The following is an 18,804-nucleotide window of genomic DNA, read 5'->3' on the forward strand; positions in this document are numbered from 1 at the left end:
CCGCCGCGACCCCGGGCGCGGCGATTTACGCAGGCGCGACTGGCGCGGCTGATCGCAGGGACTGGTGAGACTGCGCAGCGGTAGCTGGACATGTCGGGGCTCCGAGTTGCGTCGAGGCTGCTGCGCCCCAGACGCCTGGCGCTGACTGGGACGGTGAGTCAATACCGCGGGCCGGGCCCGGTCCGTCTGGGCTCGGGCGGGCGGGGCTGAGGTCTGTGCAGATGGTCCCTGCAGGCCAGTGTGGAGCAGACGCTGGAGCCCCGCGCCCCCGTCTCTGATCTGCACGGGCTGGGGATGGCCTGCGGACCGGAGCGGGTAGGACCCGCGGGGCCCCCCGAGAGGGTCGGACACCATCAGGGGGGCAGCTGGACTTTTTGTGAAGCCGGCCGGGCCGCGTCCCCGTGAAGGTCATATGCTCCCGCGAGCCTTCTCGGGATCCCCTTCTGTCCGGGGTGTGAATGCCCCTCGGGCCAAGGTCTCCTGGCCTCCGCACCCCGCACTTGAAGGAGAGGAGGCGGGCCTGCCCAAGGTCACGCCGGCAGGTAGCGGCCTGCCGGTGCCCCAGGCCTCGGAATCCCTAAAGGCCCGTAGAACTGGGGTGGAGGCGGGACCTTGCGTTTGGCTGGAGGCGCCGGCGGGGCGGGGCACTGCCTACAGTCCGGACTGATCCCCGCAGCCCCTCGGTGGGGCGACGTTGCAGCAGAGGCCCCGGTGGGGTTCGAGCCCGTGCTCCCCGCCGGCCCCATCTTTGCCGCCCAACGCGGGGTGAGGTGGAACGCGTGTCTAACAGCCGCACCTCGGCTTGCCTTGCAACCGTTTGCAAAATCGGGGCCCCTTTCGAGAAAGCGCAGTTGTGTGTCCACACCGAGGCCTGGCAAGTAAGTTTAGGCCCTTCGTTTTGGGTTTTGTATCGTGGCCTTTGTGCACGCGTTTGAAAATTGGATGAAGAATGTGGACACACGGACTGCAGAACCGCATTTGGGAGCGGACGCCGGAAGGTCGTGTTCCTGCGCTACCTGCGGAGGCCGGGGTCGGGGAGGACCCGCAGAGGGTCGCTGCTCTCCGTGCCGGGTTTGTCAGACGTGCTCTTTGCAAGTCCGTCCTCAGAGTCCATCTTTCATGCATTCTGTAAGCACATTAAATTTAGAGCTTTTAGTTGTTGGTTCTTTTAAATTAATTTGTTCACCCACCTACTTAGTAATTTAATTTCAGCGTAAAAGTTCCAGTAGGAACCAAGGCATTCAACAGTGTTGACATGACGTATGCCTGTAATTATACTTGCAGTTGTCTTCTTGAAAGGTATATACTAAAAAAATGACGTTAAATATGAGAGGGTTTAGTCAACCATTCATCCTATCCTGCCAAAACCAGAAGCATTTTATTTTATTTTACAGAGTGACGGGAAGGGAGGAGGGGGAGAGAGAGAGAAACATTCTCCCCCACCCCCACCCCCCAGACGGGCGGCCGGTACGTGCCCTTGACTGAGACTTGAACCCTGAGACCCTTTGGTCCCAGGGCCTTTGCGCTAACCACTGAGCGCCGGCCAGGGCCAAAAATATTTTAAATACTTGCAACGTGCTTACTGACCAGAGGCACCCCCCCCACACACACACACCCCCATTTTGGGCTCTAAAATACAGGTAGGGAGTCCAAGTGAAGTTATAGTCTGTGGAGTATTTTTAGTCGGCCAAACATGAGCAGGCTTGTGCTTCTCACTTGTTAGGTGAAATGGCAGATTGGTAACTGGTGGTGATTGAAAAAGGGATAAAGTGTCTGTCCTGAACCCTTGCATTCCTTGTGCAGACTAAGACCCTCCAGCCTGTGGAATTTCCTTCACCCATCACCTATCCTGTGTCAATTTATGAAAACAAAAGCTGTTCTTTATCCGGGCTGGGCTAGAATTCTGGCTCCAGCGTATAGCTGAAAGTGGGTGAGGTTCTAAGCACAAGAGGTCAGGGTGTGTAAATCTTTGGTATTGATTGGAAGTGATGTTCTTTGAAGTCACCAATTAGCTGCCAGCACTTTACTTACCTTCATTTTCTCCTTGAATCTTCACCACTCTCCCGTGTTTAGGTAGTTGTAAACATGATGACAACATAGAGATAGTAAACTTGAACAAGGTAGGCCTATAAAAGATCGCCATGATGAAGATAGGTTTTCCTATGGAAATTAATTCTGTCCTCAAGCAATGTATTTATTGGAGATTAAGACTGGCAAGAACAAAAGCATCAATTTGACAGAACAAAAGAAAGAGAAATTTATGATGCCAACTGAGACATGTCCATGGAAAGTAGATGATGAGGATAATTTGAATCAAGTCCACAGAGAATTTTTCTTTATCTCATTTTGTACAATTCTGTGATGTTTCCAAGTCATTTAATATTTACAGATGCTTTCAAATTACAGAATTATCAAGTCTGTTTTGCCTTTATTTCCTTTCCAGTTGTCCTAATGGACTGACACAATTAGAACTGCCCAGACTTTGAGACCTTTGTCCTATCTAAGCTAACTTATTTTCTTTGCATTTATTGTTCTGAATATGTTTTAATGGTGTGTCTAAAATTACTTCTTTTTTTTCTTGGTGTAAAAGAGTGCCAATCCCATAGAGTTTTGTGTCGTGTGTAATGTTTTTCCTGATTCATTGAATAATTATGGTTTGGCTTTTATATATAACCTGGGTATTCATCTTACTTTGGAGTTCCAGAGATTTTTTTTCCCCCCAAGGGTCCTTAGATAGGAGGGAAAGTCAGGATCTGGAATTAGCCGGGCAGACCCAAGTCCAAAGCTCAGGTACCCTGGATAGATTCAGTTTCTCTGTGGGGTTAACAAGGACTCTGATGTAATATGTGAAATCTGTGTGTGTGTTCATCTGAGCCAGGACCCACAGCTGGCAGCCTGTGCTCAGTAACCTTGTGAACTATATTATAACCTTGTCAGCTGTATTTTAAGCATCCCTGTTTTTAAATTTTTAATGAAAATAATTACACATAGTTGTTAAAAAAAAAGTCAATGAGTGCAGAAGGCCTTATAAATGAAAAGGAGTAAGACACACCACCCCCACCACCCCTTTCCCCAATGGAATCAATTCTGAATTGTTTCTGGTATTGACTCTTGGTATTTACCTCCTTTTCTCTAGCTAACATGCAGGTGCATTTTTATCCATTTTAGACATGGACTTTTGCTGGTAAGGATTTAGTTTACTTAAACCACAGTCTCAGCTCTCCCAATATAGTTATGCAATCACTTTTCAGATCCTCTCTTGGCTTCTTTTGTAATTGTATAGAGTATACTTGCAAATGAGTTTCTTTTTCATCATTTGTAGGTTCTATTAGTTGAGGATTTCCCCCACTTTGCTAGATTGATGATATCAGTATCTCTACTCTTCTTTCTTTGCTCTCCCATTTACCTCCTAATTCAGTCACCTATACTATTAAAAGGTCTGAGTGTTCCTTTTAGTTGTACCTTAGGTAGATTTCCCTATTCTTCATGCTGCCCTGTTAGAAAATGTTTGATGGTTCTCTTAAAAAAAAAAGTAATTAGTAAGTGGCACAAAATTAGTTTTATCTAAAGGCAGAAATTGGGTTACAATTGGACTCTCCAAATTCTACAATCAGATTTAAATATAAAAGTTAGTGTTACTATTTTCCACAGGGAGACAGTGTAATCATTTGTTAAAGATTTCATTATAGTAGCTGCCCCCTTTTAAGTGTGTTTTTTTTTTCTTTTTTTTTAAAATATATTTTATTGATTTTTTACAGAGAGGAAGGGAGAGGGATAGAGAGTCAGAAACATCGATGAGAGAAACATCGATCAGCTGCCTCCTGCACTCTCCCCACTAGGGATGTGCCCGCAACCAAGGTACATGCCCTTGACCGGAACCAAACCTGGGACCCTTGAGTCTGCAAGCCGACGCTTTATCCACTGAGCCAAACCGGTTAGGGCTAAGTGTGTTTCTTTATTTAACATGAACATCCAAATAAGTACTTAGGGAATCTCACTGTTCTGTTTTAACTTTTTATTACAAAATGTATCGTTCTTATTGGTACTGTTACCTATATCTATATTATAGATATCTAATTACCTATATCTAAAATTATTTCAGTGACTTAATTCTTTGTTAAAATATGATTTTTCCATTTAAAAAATTAAATTGAAGCAGAGGAATTTTGTTCTTTTCAATTCATTTTCTGAAGGAAAAAACTAAATTGCCCTATGTCAGTAAAAACAAATGTGCTTAAAAATAAATTGGAGATGTTAAGAATATCGCTCTTGTAAGTTCATCTCTATTTGAAAATACAAGAAGCTACTTTGTAATTGGAGCAATGAAAATAAACTCAAATATATGTGCCAGTCATCATTCAGTCTCAGGGTTAGAGGGAGCTTTAAAGGTAGAAGCCACCTCTGACTTCCTCGAAGGTGGTTAAGCCATCCAGTCTGGCCTGAGTCCTTGCATCTTAGAGCAGCAGTTCTCAATCTGTGGGTCGCGACCCCTTTGGGGGTCGAACGACCCTTTCACAGGGGTCGCCTAAGACCATCGGAAAACACATATATAATTACATATTGTTTTTGTGATTAATCACTATGCTTTAATTATTGTTCAATTTGTAACAATGAAATTGGGGGTCATCACAACATGAGGAACTGTATTAAAGGGTCCCGGCATTAGGAAGGTTGAGAACCACTGTCTTAGAGCAAAGTCTACTTAGTTTACAACAGCTCAGTGAGAGTTCATTTTGTATTTTGTCAAATTCTCTTCCCTATAATCCTCACTTGTTTGCCCTACAGAATAATTTTTTTAACCCATGTAGTAAATAACTTCTAAATTGCAGAATACTTGAAGGCATCTCTCATATCCCCTTTTGTCATTATTGAATGTACTTATTTTCTAAAACTGTTCTTTAGTTTTGTTAATCCTCACCTGAGGATTTTTTTCCCCATTGATTTTTAGAGAGAATAGGAAGGAGGGAGGGAGGAGAGAGAGAAACATCCATGTAAGAGAGACATGTGGGTTGGATACCTCCCACACATGCCCCAAGGTTGGGGTCACGCCAGGGCTGGGGATCAACCTTGCAACCCAGGTTTGTGCTTTGTCCCAGAATCTAACCTATGACCATTCCTGTGTGCTGACCAGCGCCCTAACCACTGAGCATGCCAGCCAGTTGCTGGCCATTTTAGTATATGAAGAATGTTGCTTCTCATACTCCGCTGTGATTTCATTAATACCAGTTTTGTGCAAATGTTTATAGGATGGGACCTTTAAGCCGAGACTTGGAGAGTTGTAGAGGTTCCCTAGGGATCAACCAGGAACAAGTTGTCCAGGTGCTGTGGTGTAGATAGATGAGAGGAGATGTGGCTGAGGCCCAGTGCCAATGTAGAGAGTGGCGAATCATCGCAGGGCCTGGAATCCTCAAGTGTACAGTGCAGGGATAACGGCCCTGGTGCCTAAGTGTCACAGCCACCAGTAGAGCCTGTTCTAGAGTATTGATCTGCTACAAGGTCCCCTGTGAACCGCAAAACCTTACAGATGGGTGTAGCTTCAGTGATTCAAAAAAATGCTTCCTTGTTTGCAAAACTACCACTTACGCAATGTAGATGTCTTCCCCGTTGTCCATTTAAAGTAACATAAATTCAGAAATTAATGTGAAAGTATACCTTGTTCATTTCCCAGCTGAGTCAGTAATATCCTGTTTGGAACCAGCTTCATCTAGAAGTAGTTTCCCTAAAGTGTCAAGTCCCCTTTGGGCTTGTCTGAGTCCTTAGCCCCTGCTCTACCCTTCAGGTTCAGTATAGGCTCCCAGGTGAGGTTTCTAAGTGAGGGGGAGCATCCAAGTACACACAAAGGTTAACAACTCAGGAAAGGAAATTTAATTACCAGTCCCCTGTTCCTTCAAGATACTTAGTGCTCTCCATCCCTCTCTCTCACCAGCGGCCATTATCATCGGGATCCCGTGGTTTTGACTTCACTGTTGATGGGAGTAAGAGGTCATCTGCTAAAGTTTCAGATTCAGTAAGTTCATGACTTTTTGTTCCATTATAAATTATTATCTTGGCTTAGAGGGATAGTGATCTCTACCAGTTTTTAATACATTTGGTTAATACACAGGTCTTATTTAAAGAAAAAAATTCTCGTTCCAGTGCCCAGATTATTTTTTAGTGTAGTAATAGTTAATGTATTATAAATATAAACATAGATACTAACATTTTTTTCTTACAGCTGTTATGTAAACCAGACCAAAATTTAAATCAAGTAAAGCAGCAAAATAAAAAAATACAAATGACAAATAAGCAGTGTTTATGAGGGTGGAAGACGACACCCTACTCCACACAGGACCCTGGAGGCTCTTTTTTTGTTCAGTGGGTTCGTCTGCTCTCTGTGGAAGAGATGGAAATTTGCTTGCAGGTTCTTTTCTCATAACCTCACAATAGTTACTGAGTGCTAGTTGGCACCTTCTCAGTCAGAAACGCAAACATGGGCCTGAAATGGAGTTGTGGTCCTTGGTTCTTCTGAGGTCAGCCAGATGAACTTATCTACATGAAAACAATATTTAATTTTAACATTTTCATGAGAAGCTTACAGATCACAGATGGAAAATTGTGATCATATTATAAGCTCAGATTCATTTAAGCCTATGTATATAGGTATAAATAAAAAAAGATAAGTAAAATGATAATTAAAAAGAAAAGCCAACTTTAGAATTGGTATTTTGGTCTGTCTTGGTGCTTTCCTTTGCATCCATACATGTCCCTGCTTGGAGGTGAACCTTTACGTTTTCAGCGTTCCAGTTAATGATGGTTTCCTAGCTCCACAGGATAGGTGGCTCTACTTGGTATGAGCAGAGCTGGCCCCTTTCACTGAGGGTGTGCCCACCACATCTCAGGATTACGAGTTGTAGGTATTCGGCCTCACAGGGGGAGGCTCTTTGGGCATTTGCTCTTTTGTGTTTCTTTTCATTCCCTTTAAGACCTTTGACTGCAGCTACAGGCTCAGTGTTTGACATATTTGAATGGGTGACTGACAGGCGAATTTTTCTTTTCCAGATTTCTACACAATACCCAGTAGTGGATCATGAATTTGACGCTGTGGTGGTTGGCGCTGGAGGGGCAGGCTTGCGAGCTGCGTTTGGCCTTTCTGAGGCAGGGTTTAGCACCGCATGTGTTACAAAGCTCTTTCCCACCAGGTCCCACACTGTGGCAGCCCAGGTAAGAGAAAATGACTCTCTCAGTGCTTTGGCACCTGCAAGGTACTGTGCTGTCCAGACTCTGCCTGAACAACTTCCTGCCACAGGCCACCTTCCCGCCATGCCCATTGCATTCACTCAGCTCACTCCTTTAAGGGATCTCTGCCCACATTCCCCTGCTCATTGCCTGGAACCTTGTCATTCTTTTTCTGCTCTAGTCACACATGGTTTTCTCTGACGACTCCACCTACATCCCCTCCCCTCTTCTTGGTTTAACTTTCTTTGTTGCACTTAACAGTCTGAAATGAGTTTGTCTCTAGGCTAGTTTTCTTTTTTTAAATTTTTTTTTAAAACATATTTTTATTGATTTCAGAGAGGAAGAGGGAGGGAGAGATAGAAACATCAGTGATGAGAGAGGATCATTGACTGGCTGCCTCCTGCACACTTCTTACTGGGGATCAAGCCACCCTAATCTGGAGCAGCCTGTATTCAGTGTCCAGCAGCGTTCTTCAGGAGCTTGACTGTCCAGATACTTTGTTCTAAGCCATGCTTTGTAAACTAAAGAATTAATATATACCTTTGGAGAATTTGTCTAAAAGGGAAAATACAAATAGATAATTCTAAATAATATTGCAAAATATGTTTAGGTAGTGCGGTTTTAATAAAAAGAATAAGGAAAGGATAGCTTAACTTGAATGTTGGTTCTTGAGAAAAGAGAGGTTTAATTGAAGGACAAGACAGACAACGGCCTGAGAAAGTCTGAAGAGTACTAGGAATGCCCAGAAGACCAGGCCTCTGTGGCCCTGATTCTTACTAAGAGTAGCAATAAAATAAATAGCACTTATGCATGCACTGGGCCAAGTATTTTTGTGTTATTTTAAACCAGCTTTCTGTATCTGGCATTATATTTACATATTTTATCAGAATTGCGTTTGAGTTTTTAGTTGGAGGGGTTGGAGAAGGGAGGGAGGAAGTAACAAGGTTCCTCACTGTCTGCCAGTGAATCACTTTGTCCTAACACATAATTTGGGAAACTGAGGCACGGCAGCACTAAGTGGAGAAGGAATTCCAATGTGGGTGTGCTTGATTCACAAGTTGCGATTGAATAACGGTTGGAAAAAAGAGAGGTAAGTTAGGAAATGTGCCTTTACTTGTGAAAAAAAAAGATTAAAGAGGAGGAATCCAATTTTAAGTTGTGGGGGGAAAGGGTGAGCCTTAACATTTGTCCCTGTGCTACGTTTTCTGTGCCTGTGAGGGGTGGAGGCAGTGGGGATAAGGCAGGGATGGGGTGACCATGCACAGCAAATGGAAGAGAATGTGGGGAGTGTGACTCTTGAATTTGGAGTGTATTACTTGGCAGTAAGTGCTTCTCATCTTTAACATATGTCTATAGATTACTATTACAAACATTTTGTCATAAAATTATCCAGATTTGTTGAGTACCTTTTATGTGCCAGGTTTGGTAAGAAGGGTTGCACATGTAACCTCTCACTTAGTTCTCCAGATAACTCTTCGAAGAGGTTAGCTTCAAGTCCCGTTCACAAGACTGAGGCCGAGGGATGTAGTAACTGGGCCCACAACATTAGCTTGTTAAGGGGAGGAAGCGTGATTTGGAATCTGTCATACAGTGCTGCCTCCCTCTGCTAAGGAAGGTCCTGGAATTGGTCTGTAGTCAGATCATTCACAGATAGTTACCTCATAAGTACTCAGCTTCCTCCAAATCTAGTTCCCGGGGACGGGCTGGGGAGAGATGAGCCTGGAAGATGCCATGGGGCTCCCAGTTGTAGCTCATAAAGTTGCTTTGTGTTTCCAGGGAGGAATCAATGCTGCTCTGGGGAACATGGAGGAGGACAACTGGAGGTGGCACTTCTATGACACCGTGAAGGGCTCTGACTGGCTGGGAGACCAGGATGCCATCCACTACATGACAGAGCAGGCCCCCGCCTCTGTGATTGAGGTAAGGTGCTCACAGTCTGTTTCTAATGGGATTGAGGCAGGTGTGGTCGGCAGAAAAGGATGGTGTCGAGCCAATATAACAGGGAAATATTTTCTGCTATTAACCATTCAATTAATTTAACAAGGAAATTTTTATCTTTTCTGAAGCGTTGACCTTTTCATAGAATATATTAGTGTTGGGTTTGCAGATTTAGGTTGAAGTTGCTTGGAATAAATTAGCCATGAGTATCTTGATTCCTTTAAAGTAATAGGTGTTTGTTTGTTTCACAGCTAGAGAATTATGGCATGCCATTTAGCAGAACCAAGGATGGGAAGATCTACCAGCGGGCCTTTGGGGGACAGAGCCTCAAGTTTGGGAAAGGTGGACAAGCCCATCGTTGCTGCTGCGTTGCTGACCGCACCGGCCATTCACTGCTGCACACGTTGTATGGAAGGGTGAGGCCGCCCTGGGTGCCCGGGGTGATGGGACATGGTCCAGTCTGGCCAAGCATGTGATGAGCTGAAGACAGGCCACCCTGGGGATGTGTCAGAGTATCAGAATGTCAGCCTAAGGAGTGTCATAAAAAGCAACAGAATACTGGTAGGCCATGTGTAGTAATTGTTAATTGGAAAGTATCTATTTTAGAAAACTAAATTGATAATCATTACATACCAGGTTTGAATTTGTAATCTGTCACACTGAAAGTCTAAGAGCAAAGCACATATTTTAAGTCCCTTTTACCACCTCTGAGTTCATGAACTGATTGATTTAATAGACTGTTAAAACTGGACTAAGACTTGAGGGCTAGCAGTCACTGGATAATCAGGATCAACCTCGGCGTGGCCCAGTAATCAATATTCTGAATAATATTGATTCAGAATAATCAGTATTCTGAACTCTTGTTTATAAATGGGGCAGGCCATTGATTTGCAAGTTTTAGAACACCAGCGGCTTTTCTGGCCAAGTGTATTGACAATTATGTAACAGGACCTGCTCATCCCATGGAATTATGTGTCATGTGGGAAGCTAACAGTTTCATGAGAGACCCTCCCATTAGCCAAGAGGACTGTCAGATCCAGGGCCTGGGCCACCATTGTCCAGTAGAACCTTCTGCCATAGATATATGCTTATCTGGGCTGTCCAGTCCAGCAGCTTCCCACCGCATGTGACCATCACAAATGTGGCTGATGTTCTGAGGGGCTGAAAGTTTTGTTTTATTTAGACAAATGTGGCTGCATAGGGCCAGCAGATCCCGTATAATTCAGCCCAGCCTAAATCGAGACCCTGTGGTCCGTGGGCCCCAGCTCTAGTGTCAAGCTGCATGTGGTGCCAGAGAGCGTATAATGCCTATTAGGATGTGTACAAATAAGGGATATGTTAGCACATTACCAGTCGCTTCTGGAGTCAGTCTCCTCCTTGTGTGCACTGACGTGTGTGCACCTTTTTATGTTTTGTTTATACAGCCAGGAGTAGAGCCCCTTTTGTGTTTCACGATAGTATCAGCACTGGGTTGATGTGAGTTGGCGTCTGTGACTTGTTTCCAGCCTGGTACTCTCCCAGGGTTTACCTGATCTTTTTGTTACATACCCCACATCAAGGTTTTTACCCAGTTCACATAAACAGCATCGCTTAATATGTTGGTTTAAGACCTTAAATGGGGGCTCTATTTTTGTTTCTCTTTTAGTCTTTGCGATATGATACCAGCTATTTTGTGGAGTATTTTGCCTTGGATCTTCTGATGGAAAATGGGGAATGTCGTGGTGTTATTGCACTGTGCATAGAAGACGGGTACATCCACCGCATCAGAGCAAAGAACACAGTTATAGCTACTGGGTAGGAATCTAATTTTTATTGTATTTAATTTCTCTATAGGGAAGTTGACTTTCAGAGGTCCTTTATCCTAATAAAAGTAGAGGCATTTTGGACATGTGGTTCAGACACAGGCCATCAAGAGGGCAACAATATCATCCGCTTCTGAGGTGGGCAATAAAGTGTCCTACAGTTTGCAGTGGGGGGGAACCCTTGGGAAACTGAGGCCTAGAGAGTCACATGACACTTCCTGGAATAATATCTCTTTTGTTTTAATGGATACTGGTGTGTTTTTTAAAATATATTTTTACTTATTTCAGGGAGGGAGAGAGAGAGAGAGAGAGAGAGAAACATCAGTGATGAGAGAGAATCATTGATCGGCTGCCTCCTGCAACCCAGGCATGTGCCCTGATTGTGAACGGAACCGTGACCTCGTTGTTTATAGGTCAACACTCAACCACAGAGCCATGCTGGCCAGGCTAATGGATACTGTTTTATACTGACTTCTCAGATAGATAAATGCTGTTTGTTTATTTGATGAAAATAAATAGATTCCATTTTATATCATCAGTCTCTTATTTTAACTCTTTAAAAAGGTGAATCCATAAACATTTAAAATTTCATTATAAAAGTGATATATGCTTATCATAAGAGGAATTGCTCAAACAGCACAAAAGTACTGAAGTCCAAATGAGAGTACCTTCTCTGTCCCAGGCTTCCCTCACCGTTGCCCAGGTGTGTGCAGAGGGCACCTGTGGTGGTGGGTAGGCTGCTGTCCACGGAGGGCTGTTAGAGAAAGGAGGTTCCAATGGGGCACTGCATGCAGTCACCACTCTCTCTCTGCTGGCTTATCTTTTCCAGAGGCTATGGGCGCACCTACTTTAGCTGCACGTCTGCCCACACTAGCACCGGAGATGGCACTGCAATGGTCACCAGGGCAGGCCTTCCCTGCCAGGACTTGGAGTTTGTTCAGTTCCACCCCACAGGTAGGATGGGGCTACTTTCGAGAAACTGAGGCTTTTGTGTCTTTTAAGCACTCAGTACTCATGGAATGCTTCCTGCAGTTCCTATACAAACTTCCCTGCTTTCTCATCTCTTGGGTCCTAACTTGTCATTTCCTCAGGAGACTTTCCCAGCTCCCCCAAGGTAGTGGAGGTCGAGGTCCTGTCGTAGCTACACCTGGCCTAGGTGTACTTATCCCACTCATAAAGCAGCAATTGTTCAGTGTCCCTTACCACTGGGTTGTCAGCTCCGGGAGGTAGGGGCAGATCTGTTTCATTTACTGCTGTGTCCTCAGTGCCTGGCACCTGGTAGAACCTCAGTCAGTATTTACTGAAAGTGAGGGGAAGAACATATGACTAGAAACATGTCATGGGCAGATTTCAGTTTGTAGGGAGAACATCAGGCTGCCTTAGTAACAGAGTGCCATCAGGATGCAGCTCTGACATGTCGGGATCCATGAGGTGCTAACGAGTGCGGATGCCAGCCATGGTGGAGATGAACTCATCTTGGGTCATCAGACAGTACAGGTGTGGGATTCAGAAGGGGGTGGTCTCGGCTGGGGTTGCAGGTTTGAGAGAGTTGGGGAAATGTTATCCATAAATGAGTCTGAGAATCTCTCTTGGGAGATGAACTCATCCTGACCTTTTCTTTCTGAGTTGCTTTTCTGACCTGTCAACAGAGGAGACTTCACATATGGTGGCAGTGGCCACCATGCTAAGAGCTAGACCCGTGTTTTCTCTTTGCTCTGATCAGTATGTTCTTTCTGATCCCTGAAAGGGATTAAAAATAAAAAAATGTATTAGGTGGTTTTATAATTACTAATTTTATCTAAATCAGAGTATGCTCTATTTCTCATGCTTCCTCTTCAATGTGTGAGAAATAAACTACTAGAAAAAATGCCATTGAAACTAGGAACACGCAAGAATTTACATTCTTTTAAAAGCAAGATGACTCTTGATGTAGGAGTGAGTGTTAGCTGTAAAATTACATTATGTATCTGTCTCCTTTGTTAAAACTGAAGCATGGTGTGGCATTCCTCATTTTCATTACATTGAGGGACCGAGTTGAGGTGAAGGGTGTAGACCTTGTGTGTTGCCACGCATGACTTGGCCTCTGTCCTTCCCAGGTGGATGTTGGGCAACTTACTGAGCTTTAATTGTACTTTTCTAAAAATGGGGATAATATTACCTGCAGTCACTGGGAAACTTAGAATTGTACATAGCAAGTACAGTATAAGTATTAACTGTATAATAATTACTATTGTAACGTATTTGGTTACTTTAGATACAAATGTTCCAAGTTATTTTTTTTTTACCTCAACTAGTCACCACAATTTCAGTGTGCAAAAGGATGTTCAAAAATTAAAAGCTGAGATATTTAACATACACTTAGCTATGCTGAAAGGTTAAAATGCAGTTAAAATTAGAGCACTCAGCAGGGCTGTATCATTGTGCACTGCAGCTGTCTTTCTTCCTCACTCTGTGCTTTTGTTATTGAGAAAGTTTGTACTTACTATTCCTTACCTTTTCTTCCGTCTTACTCTGACTTTAATGTCCTTTACATACCCTTTGCTTCCCACTCCCCCAGATATCTTTTAGAAAATACTTGCATAGGTCTAGCATCGACAGGTTATAAATATTCAATTAATTGGGTTCTTTGCAGGCATATATGGTGCTGGCTGTCTCATCACAGAAGGGTGCCGTGGAGAGGGAGGCATTCTCATTAACAGTCAAGGCGAGAGGTTCATGGAGCGCTATGCCCCGGTGGCCAAGGACCTGGCCTCCAGAGACGTCGTGTCCCGGTCCATGACTCTGGAAATCCGTGAAGGAAGGTCTGTGATTATCTCCCAATGGGCCTGAGTGCATATGCAGGCACACAGAGCCTCCTCTCTCTTCGGGGGCTGTTGCTCGTGTCTACATTCTAACATGGGCTGGTATGGCTTCTGTGTGAGTTGCAGCACCCACCCCCACCTCTGCCTAGGCAGGCAGGCTTTTACCTCTGCTTCTTCTGACTGTTGTCTGTTAGCTTATGTCTCTCTAGAGCAGTGGTTCTCAACCTTCCTAATGCTGCGACCCTTTAATACAGTTCCTCATGTTGTGGTGACCCCCAACCATAAAATTATTTTCATCGCTATTTCATAACTGTGATTTTGCTGCTGTTATGAATCGTAATTTAAATATCTGATATGCAGGATGTATTTTCATTGTTACAAATTGAACATAATTAAAGCATAGTGATTAATCACAAAACAATATGTAATTATATATGTGTTTTCCGATGGTATTAGGCAACCCCTGTGAAAGGGTCGTTCGACCCCCAAAGGGGTCGCGACCCATAGGTTGAGAACCGCTGCTCTAGAGAGTTATATTTTGAGAAGTTAGCCAGTTTCTTTGTTTTTGTTTTTCTAAATTCTCACCCAAGGATGATTTTTTTTTAAATCTTTGGAACATACTTTGTGTGTGAAAGTATGCGTATGTGATAGAGACAGTCAGTGTTGGAGAAGTGAGACATGACACCCCCAACCTGAAAATAGTGTTGGAGCCTTTGGTGTTGTATTGTGTTTTAACCCTTGTTTGGGGACCTTCAGGTGTGTGGGCTGTTCTGATACTTTGCTGTACTGTGGTGACACATCAGATATCTGCTGGTATGACCTTTGGAGGTTTTACATTTTTCCATTAAAAAATGAGAAGTCAAATGTTACTTGGGAGTATTTGGCATAAAAGGGCTTTCTGATGCATTTACCAAGGAAAGCATAGCAAACTGTGAGCCCTGTGAGGCCAGGATGTGTGTCTGTGTGTTGTTCATGGCTGTATCAAGGGTATGGAGTCTACCCTGTCCATAGTAGGTGCTTAGAAAAGGAGAAATGAATACGTTTTTTCAGTATCAAAAAATGAGGAGCCTCATATGCTTCGATTATTTTGTAATCTCATGTTTTCTGTAATCACTGTTCTTTGCCTTATGTTATACGGTTCTTTTTTACCAGAGGCTGTGGCCCTGAGAAAGATCACGTCTACCTGCAGTTGCACCACCTGCCCCCGGAGCAGCTCGCCATGCGCCTGCCTGGCATTTCAGAGACGGCCATGATCTTTGCGGGTGTGGACGTCACCAAGGAGCCGATCCCTGTCCTTCCCACCGTGCACTATAACATGGGTGGCATTCCCACCAACTTCAAGGGACAGGTGACTATACAGCGGGAAAGAGGATGGGACAGTGGACCCACCTCACAGTTGTTCCTGTAGATCTTAGAGGAAAAGGCAGATGTCTTTCTCAAAAAAGTACCTGTTGTTTCATAGGCTGCACTTCCTTTAGATTGCTGTTACTGGACAGCAATACTGCATTCACTCCTTAATAACAATTCTTAATAATTTATTAATCCCTTCTTAGTAAATAGTCGTACACATCATTTGCAGTTTTTCCCTATATGATCTCGTTATTTTTGCAGTGGCCTTGTAAATTGTGTGTTCTTTATAATGTATATGTTTGGGTGGTTTGTAGTTCACAAAGAGCTTTTCAATCAGTTGCGTTTAGTCCCTCCTCATGTGAGGTGAGTAGGAATTATATTCTCACTTCATAGATGAGTTATAAGTTGGAAGACTGAATTACAACCAAGTCTTCTACCTCATAGTTTAATGTTCCCAAACCCTGCCATGCTCCCTTTATCTGAATCCAAAATCAGAGAATGGGAATACAGGAGGTTAAATCAGGTGGTGGGTGAGGTTTCTGATGGGAATTAGTGTGGGATTGAAATTACAAGTGCTGCTATTTGGGGCCCTTTGACCTCTGCACAGGGTAACATAGTATTCGGAGGCAGAGGGAGGAGACGGGGTCAGCACAGGAGGTTCCCTGCAGACAGAGAAGATCCTGTCCTTGCTCTGACCTATAGCACAGCTGCTCCTTGCAGGGAAGGGCCTGTGCAGACTGTGCTCTTACATCTGTTCCTCTTTTCCGAAGGTTCTGAGGCATGTGAACGGCCAGGACCAGGTTGTGCCTGGCCTGTACGCTTGTGGAGAGGCCGCCTGCGCCTCGGTGCATGGTGCCAACCGTCTTGGGGCAAACTCACTCTTGGACCTGGTCGTCTTTGGCCGGGCATGTGCCTTGAGTATCGCAGAGTCCTGCAGACCCGGTATGTTTTCTTCAAGTAGCTACCCAGTTTGTTTCAGGGCCAAAAGGTTACAAAGTCAAGGTCTGTAATTGAAGATTTGCTTAGTAGTCATATAGCGGTGGTCTGGTTTTCTCCCTGGAAGTGAAACAAATTCAGAGGTTTACATGGTGGCAGACTTAAGACTGGATATAGGCTGGGTCGGGGGCTTATCAGTTATGAGAGTAACAAGTTCGGGCAAAAAATTTTTTTGCAGTTACTATGTTCTGCTTAGAAAAATCTCTATTAGGAAATTGTTAATTTGAGGGAAGTTTATCACATATTACTTGCCTGATATAAATTATTTGCTTGCAAAGAAATATTTTTTATTTTTTTAATATATTTTATTGATTTTTTACAGAGAGGAAGGGAGAGGGATAGAGAGTTAGAAACATCGATGAGAGAGAAACATCGATCAGCTGCCTCCTGCACACTCCCTACTGGGGATGTGCCCGCAACCAAGGTACATGCCCTTGACTGGAATCGAACCTGGGACCTTTGAGTCTGCAGGCTGACGCTCTATCCACTGAGCCAAACCGGTTAGGGTGCAATGAAATATTTTAAATCATAGACATAAGTGAATATGTAATTTTTTTGGTACTTATAGAAAAGTAATTTAGGCCATTCTAAAAGTATAGTCTGCTAAAGGAGAAAGGGCTGACTGAATGCAAACAAAATAAAGGATGGGGTTATGGCTCCACTTCAGTGATAAAATGGTTTTAAGCAATGATTTTCTCCGTGTGGTAATTTTAAATATTTGCAAAGGAAAAAATACTATATACCACTGAGAACAGGACCTTCCCAAGGGTCTGTCTTCACAGAGACACTTCCATGCTCTGACCAACACAACTCCAGGCTGAAATGCAGAAGCAGGGCCTTGCCTCCAGTCATTGTGTCAAAGGCAGGAATTAACCCACCTGGTCTGACCCAGATCTAGTGCTCATTTTCCTAGCAGAGAACCTGATACCAAATCTCCAAAAGCATAGCAGAAAATTTGAGGCTCACTCTTTGAAAATGAAAAACAAAAAGGAAGTTTTATAAGAATACCTTATAATTTTATATCTGGAGGATCAATGCACACTTAAAAATGTTTTTAAACTCAGCAATAGAAAGGAACAAACTACCCATACATTCAACAATATTGATGAATCTCAAATGTATTAGGCTCTATGATCTAGACCAGTGATGGCGACCTATGACACGCGTGTCAGAGGTGACACGCGAACTCATTTTCTTGGTTGATTTTTCTTTGTTAAATGGCATTTAAATACTTAAATAAATATCAAAAATATAAGTCTTTGTTTTACTATGGTTGCAAATATCAAAAAATTTCTATATGTGACATGGCACCAGAGTTAAGTTAGGGTTTTTCAAAATGCTGACACACCGAGCTCAAAAGGTTCACCATCACTGATCTAGACTCAAAAGACTATATTTGTATGATTCTATATATATGACATTCTGAAAAGTGGTTGCCAGGGACTATATCCTGCTTGTGGTTGTGGGTAAGGTTATGTAACTCTTTGCCCAAACTTAAAAAACTCTACACAAAAACTGGTATTGTACTTTAATTATACTTTACTTTTTAAAGTGCAAAAAGGAAAGGAGAGAATGTTTGCACCACTACTTCCCTCAGAATATTTTAAAAATTAAAGTTTTCAAACCCTATTCTGTATCCTGATTATGGTGGTTACAGAAATCTGTATGCTTATTAAAATGTTTAGAACTATGCACCTAAAGAAAAAAAAGTCGATTTTACTAAATGACAATTTTTTAAAACATAAACAAAAGCAAACCAGAACAGCAGCCTGCCTAGAAGAGCTCAGGAAGATCAGAGAGGCCAGTGCCCTGCTTGATTTGCAGACCTTTGTCTCCTGTGTGTATTACATGCTGAAGAAAATACATTTAAAAGTGTCATCCCAAAAAAGCCCTAAAATTCCTCAAAACATTATCTTCTCAGAAAGTCGAGAACAGCAGACCTTGAGGTATCGGTTAGGTACGTGGGTACAAGGGTCAGGATCAGCAGGAGATATAAACACAGCTGGCCAGGCCTGTTGGAAGGAGGTTGGCAGATTTGCGGAGAACCGCCATTCGGAGGATGCCATTTTTCCCCATAACAGAATAATGGTGCAAAGTTTTAAATGGTTTATCTTTTGTGCATTCAAAAATTACTTATTGGACACCTACTCTTTGCCAGGCATTTTATCTTTATGTTTACTTTTTGACCCCAAGTCAACAGAACCTCGGGTATAGGGTGGTCAGGTAGAGTCTCAGGTGCATTTTTAATGACACATTTGGTGTCATTAAATTTGTCTGTTTTTTCTCAGTGTTTTTCAGAAGTTAAATTCTAGCCTTTTTATTCTTTAGGAGATAAAGTTCCCCCTATTAAAGCAAATGCTGGGGAAGAATCTGTCATGAATCTTGACAAGTTGAGATTTGCTGATGGAAGCATAAGAACATCGGAGCTACGACTCAACATGCAGAAGGTAAGAACCTGCACACACACTGCAGTAAGCAGACCAGCCGCATTGACAGCCCTGCACTGGGGTTTGGGGTAAGTAGCAGAAGGACATACTTTTTGCTGTATCAAGTAGAAGTACAAAAGAGATCAAATAAGATAGAAGTGTATGTCTTTCTACATAGAATGCCAAGGGCAGTAATAGCGACTGCAGCATCAGGGAACTCCGCCCTCTCTCATATGCTCCAGGTTGCTTGCGTGTGGGCTTCCTTCCTCACACTAT

The 18,804-nt window shown here is 43.3% G+C and overlaps 1 protein-coding gene across 1 annotated transcript in view; it reads left to right on the forward strand.

Moving 5' to 3' along the window:
- Window positions 1–6: 6 nt before the first annotated feature.
- SDHA (succinate dehydrogenase complex flavoprotein subunit A) overlaps window positions 7–18,804 on the forward strand; it is a 25,965-nt gene continuing 7,167 nt past the window's right edge. Inside the window, exons 1-11 of the mRNA XM_006762445.2 lie at window positions 7–153; window positions 5,927–6,007; window positions 7,039–7,200; window positions 8,992–9,135; window positions 9,405–9,569; window positions 10,799–10,947; window positions 11,785–11,909; window positions 13,588–13,756; window positions 14,909–15,104; window positions 15,877–16,048; window positions 18,431–18,549. Of these exons, the coding sequence (XP_006762508.1) occupies window positions 91–153; window positions 5,927–6,007; window positions 7,039–7,200; window positions 8,992–9,135; window positions 9,405–9,569; window positions 10,799–10,947; window positions 11,785–11,909; window positions 13,588–13,756; window positions 14,909–15,104; window positions 15,877–16,048; window positions 18,431–18,549 (1,545 nt within the window). The 5' untranslated portion in view covers window positions 7–90. The remainder of the gene's footprint in view (window positions 154–5,926; window positions 6,008–7,038; window positions 7,201–8,991; window positions 9,136–9,404; window positions 9,570–10,798; window positions 10,948–11,784; window positions 11,910–13,587; window positions 13,757–14,908; window positions 15,105–15,876; window positions 16,049–18,430; window positions 18,550–18,804) is intronic.

The sequence above is a fragment of the Myotis davidii genome, unplaced genomic scaffold, assembly GCF_000327345.1.
Source record: "Myotis davidii unplaced genomic scaffold, ASM32734v1 scaffold135, whole genome shotgun sequence".
Taxonomy (NCBI): domain Eukaryota; kingdom Metazoa; phylum Chordata; class Mammalia; order Chiroptera; family Vespertilionidae; genus Myotis; species Myotis davidii.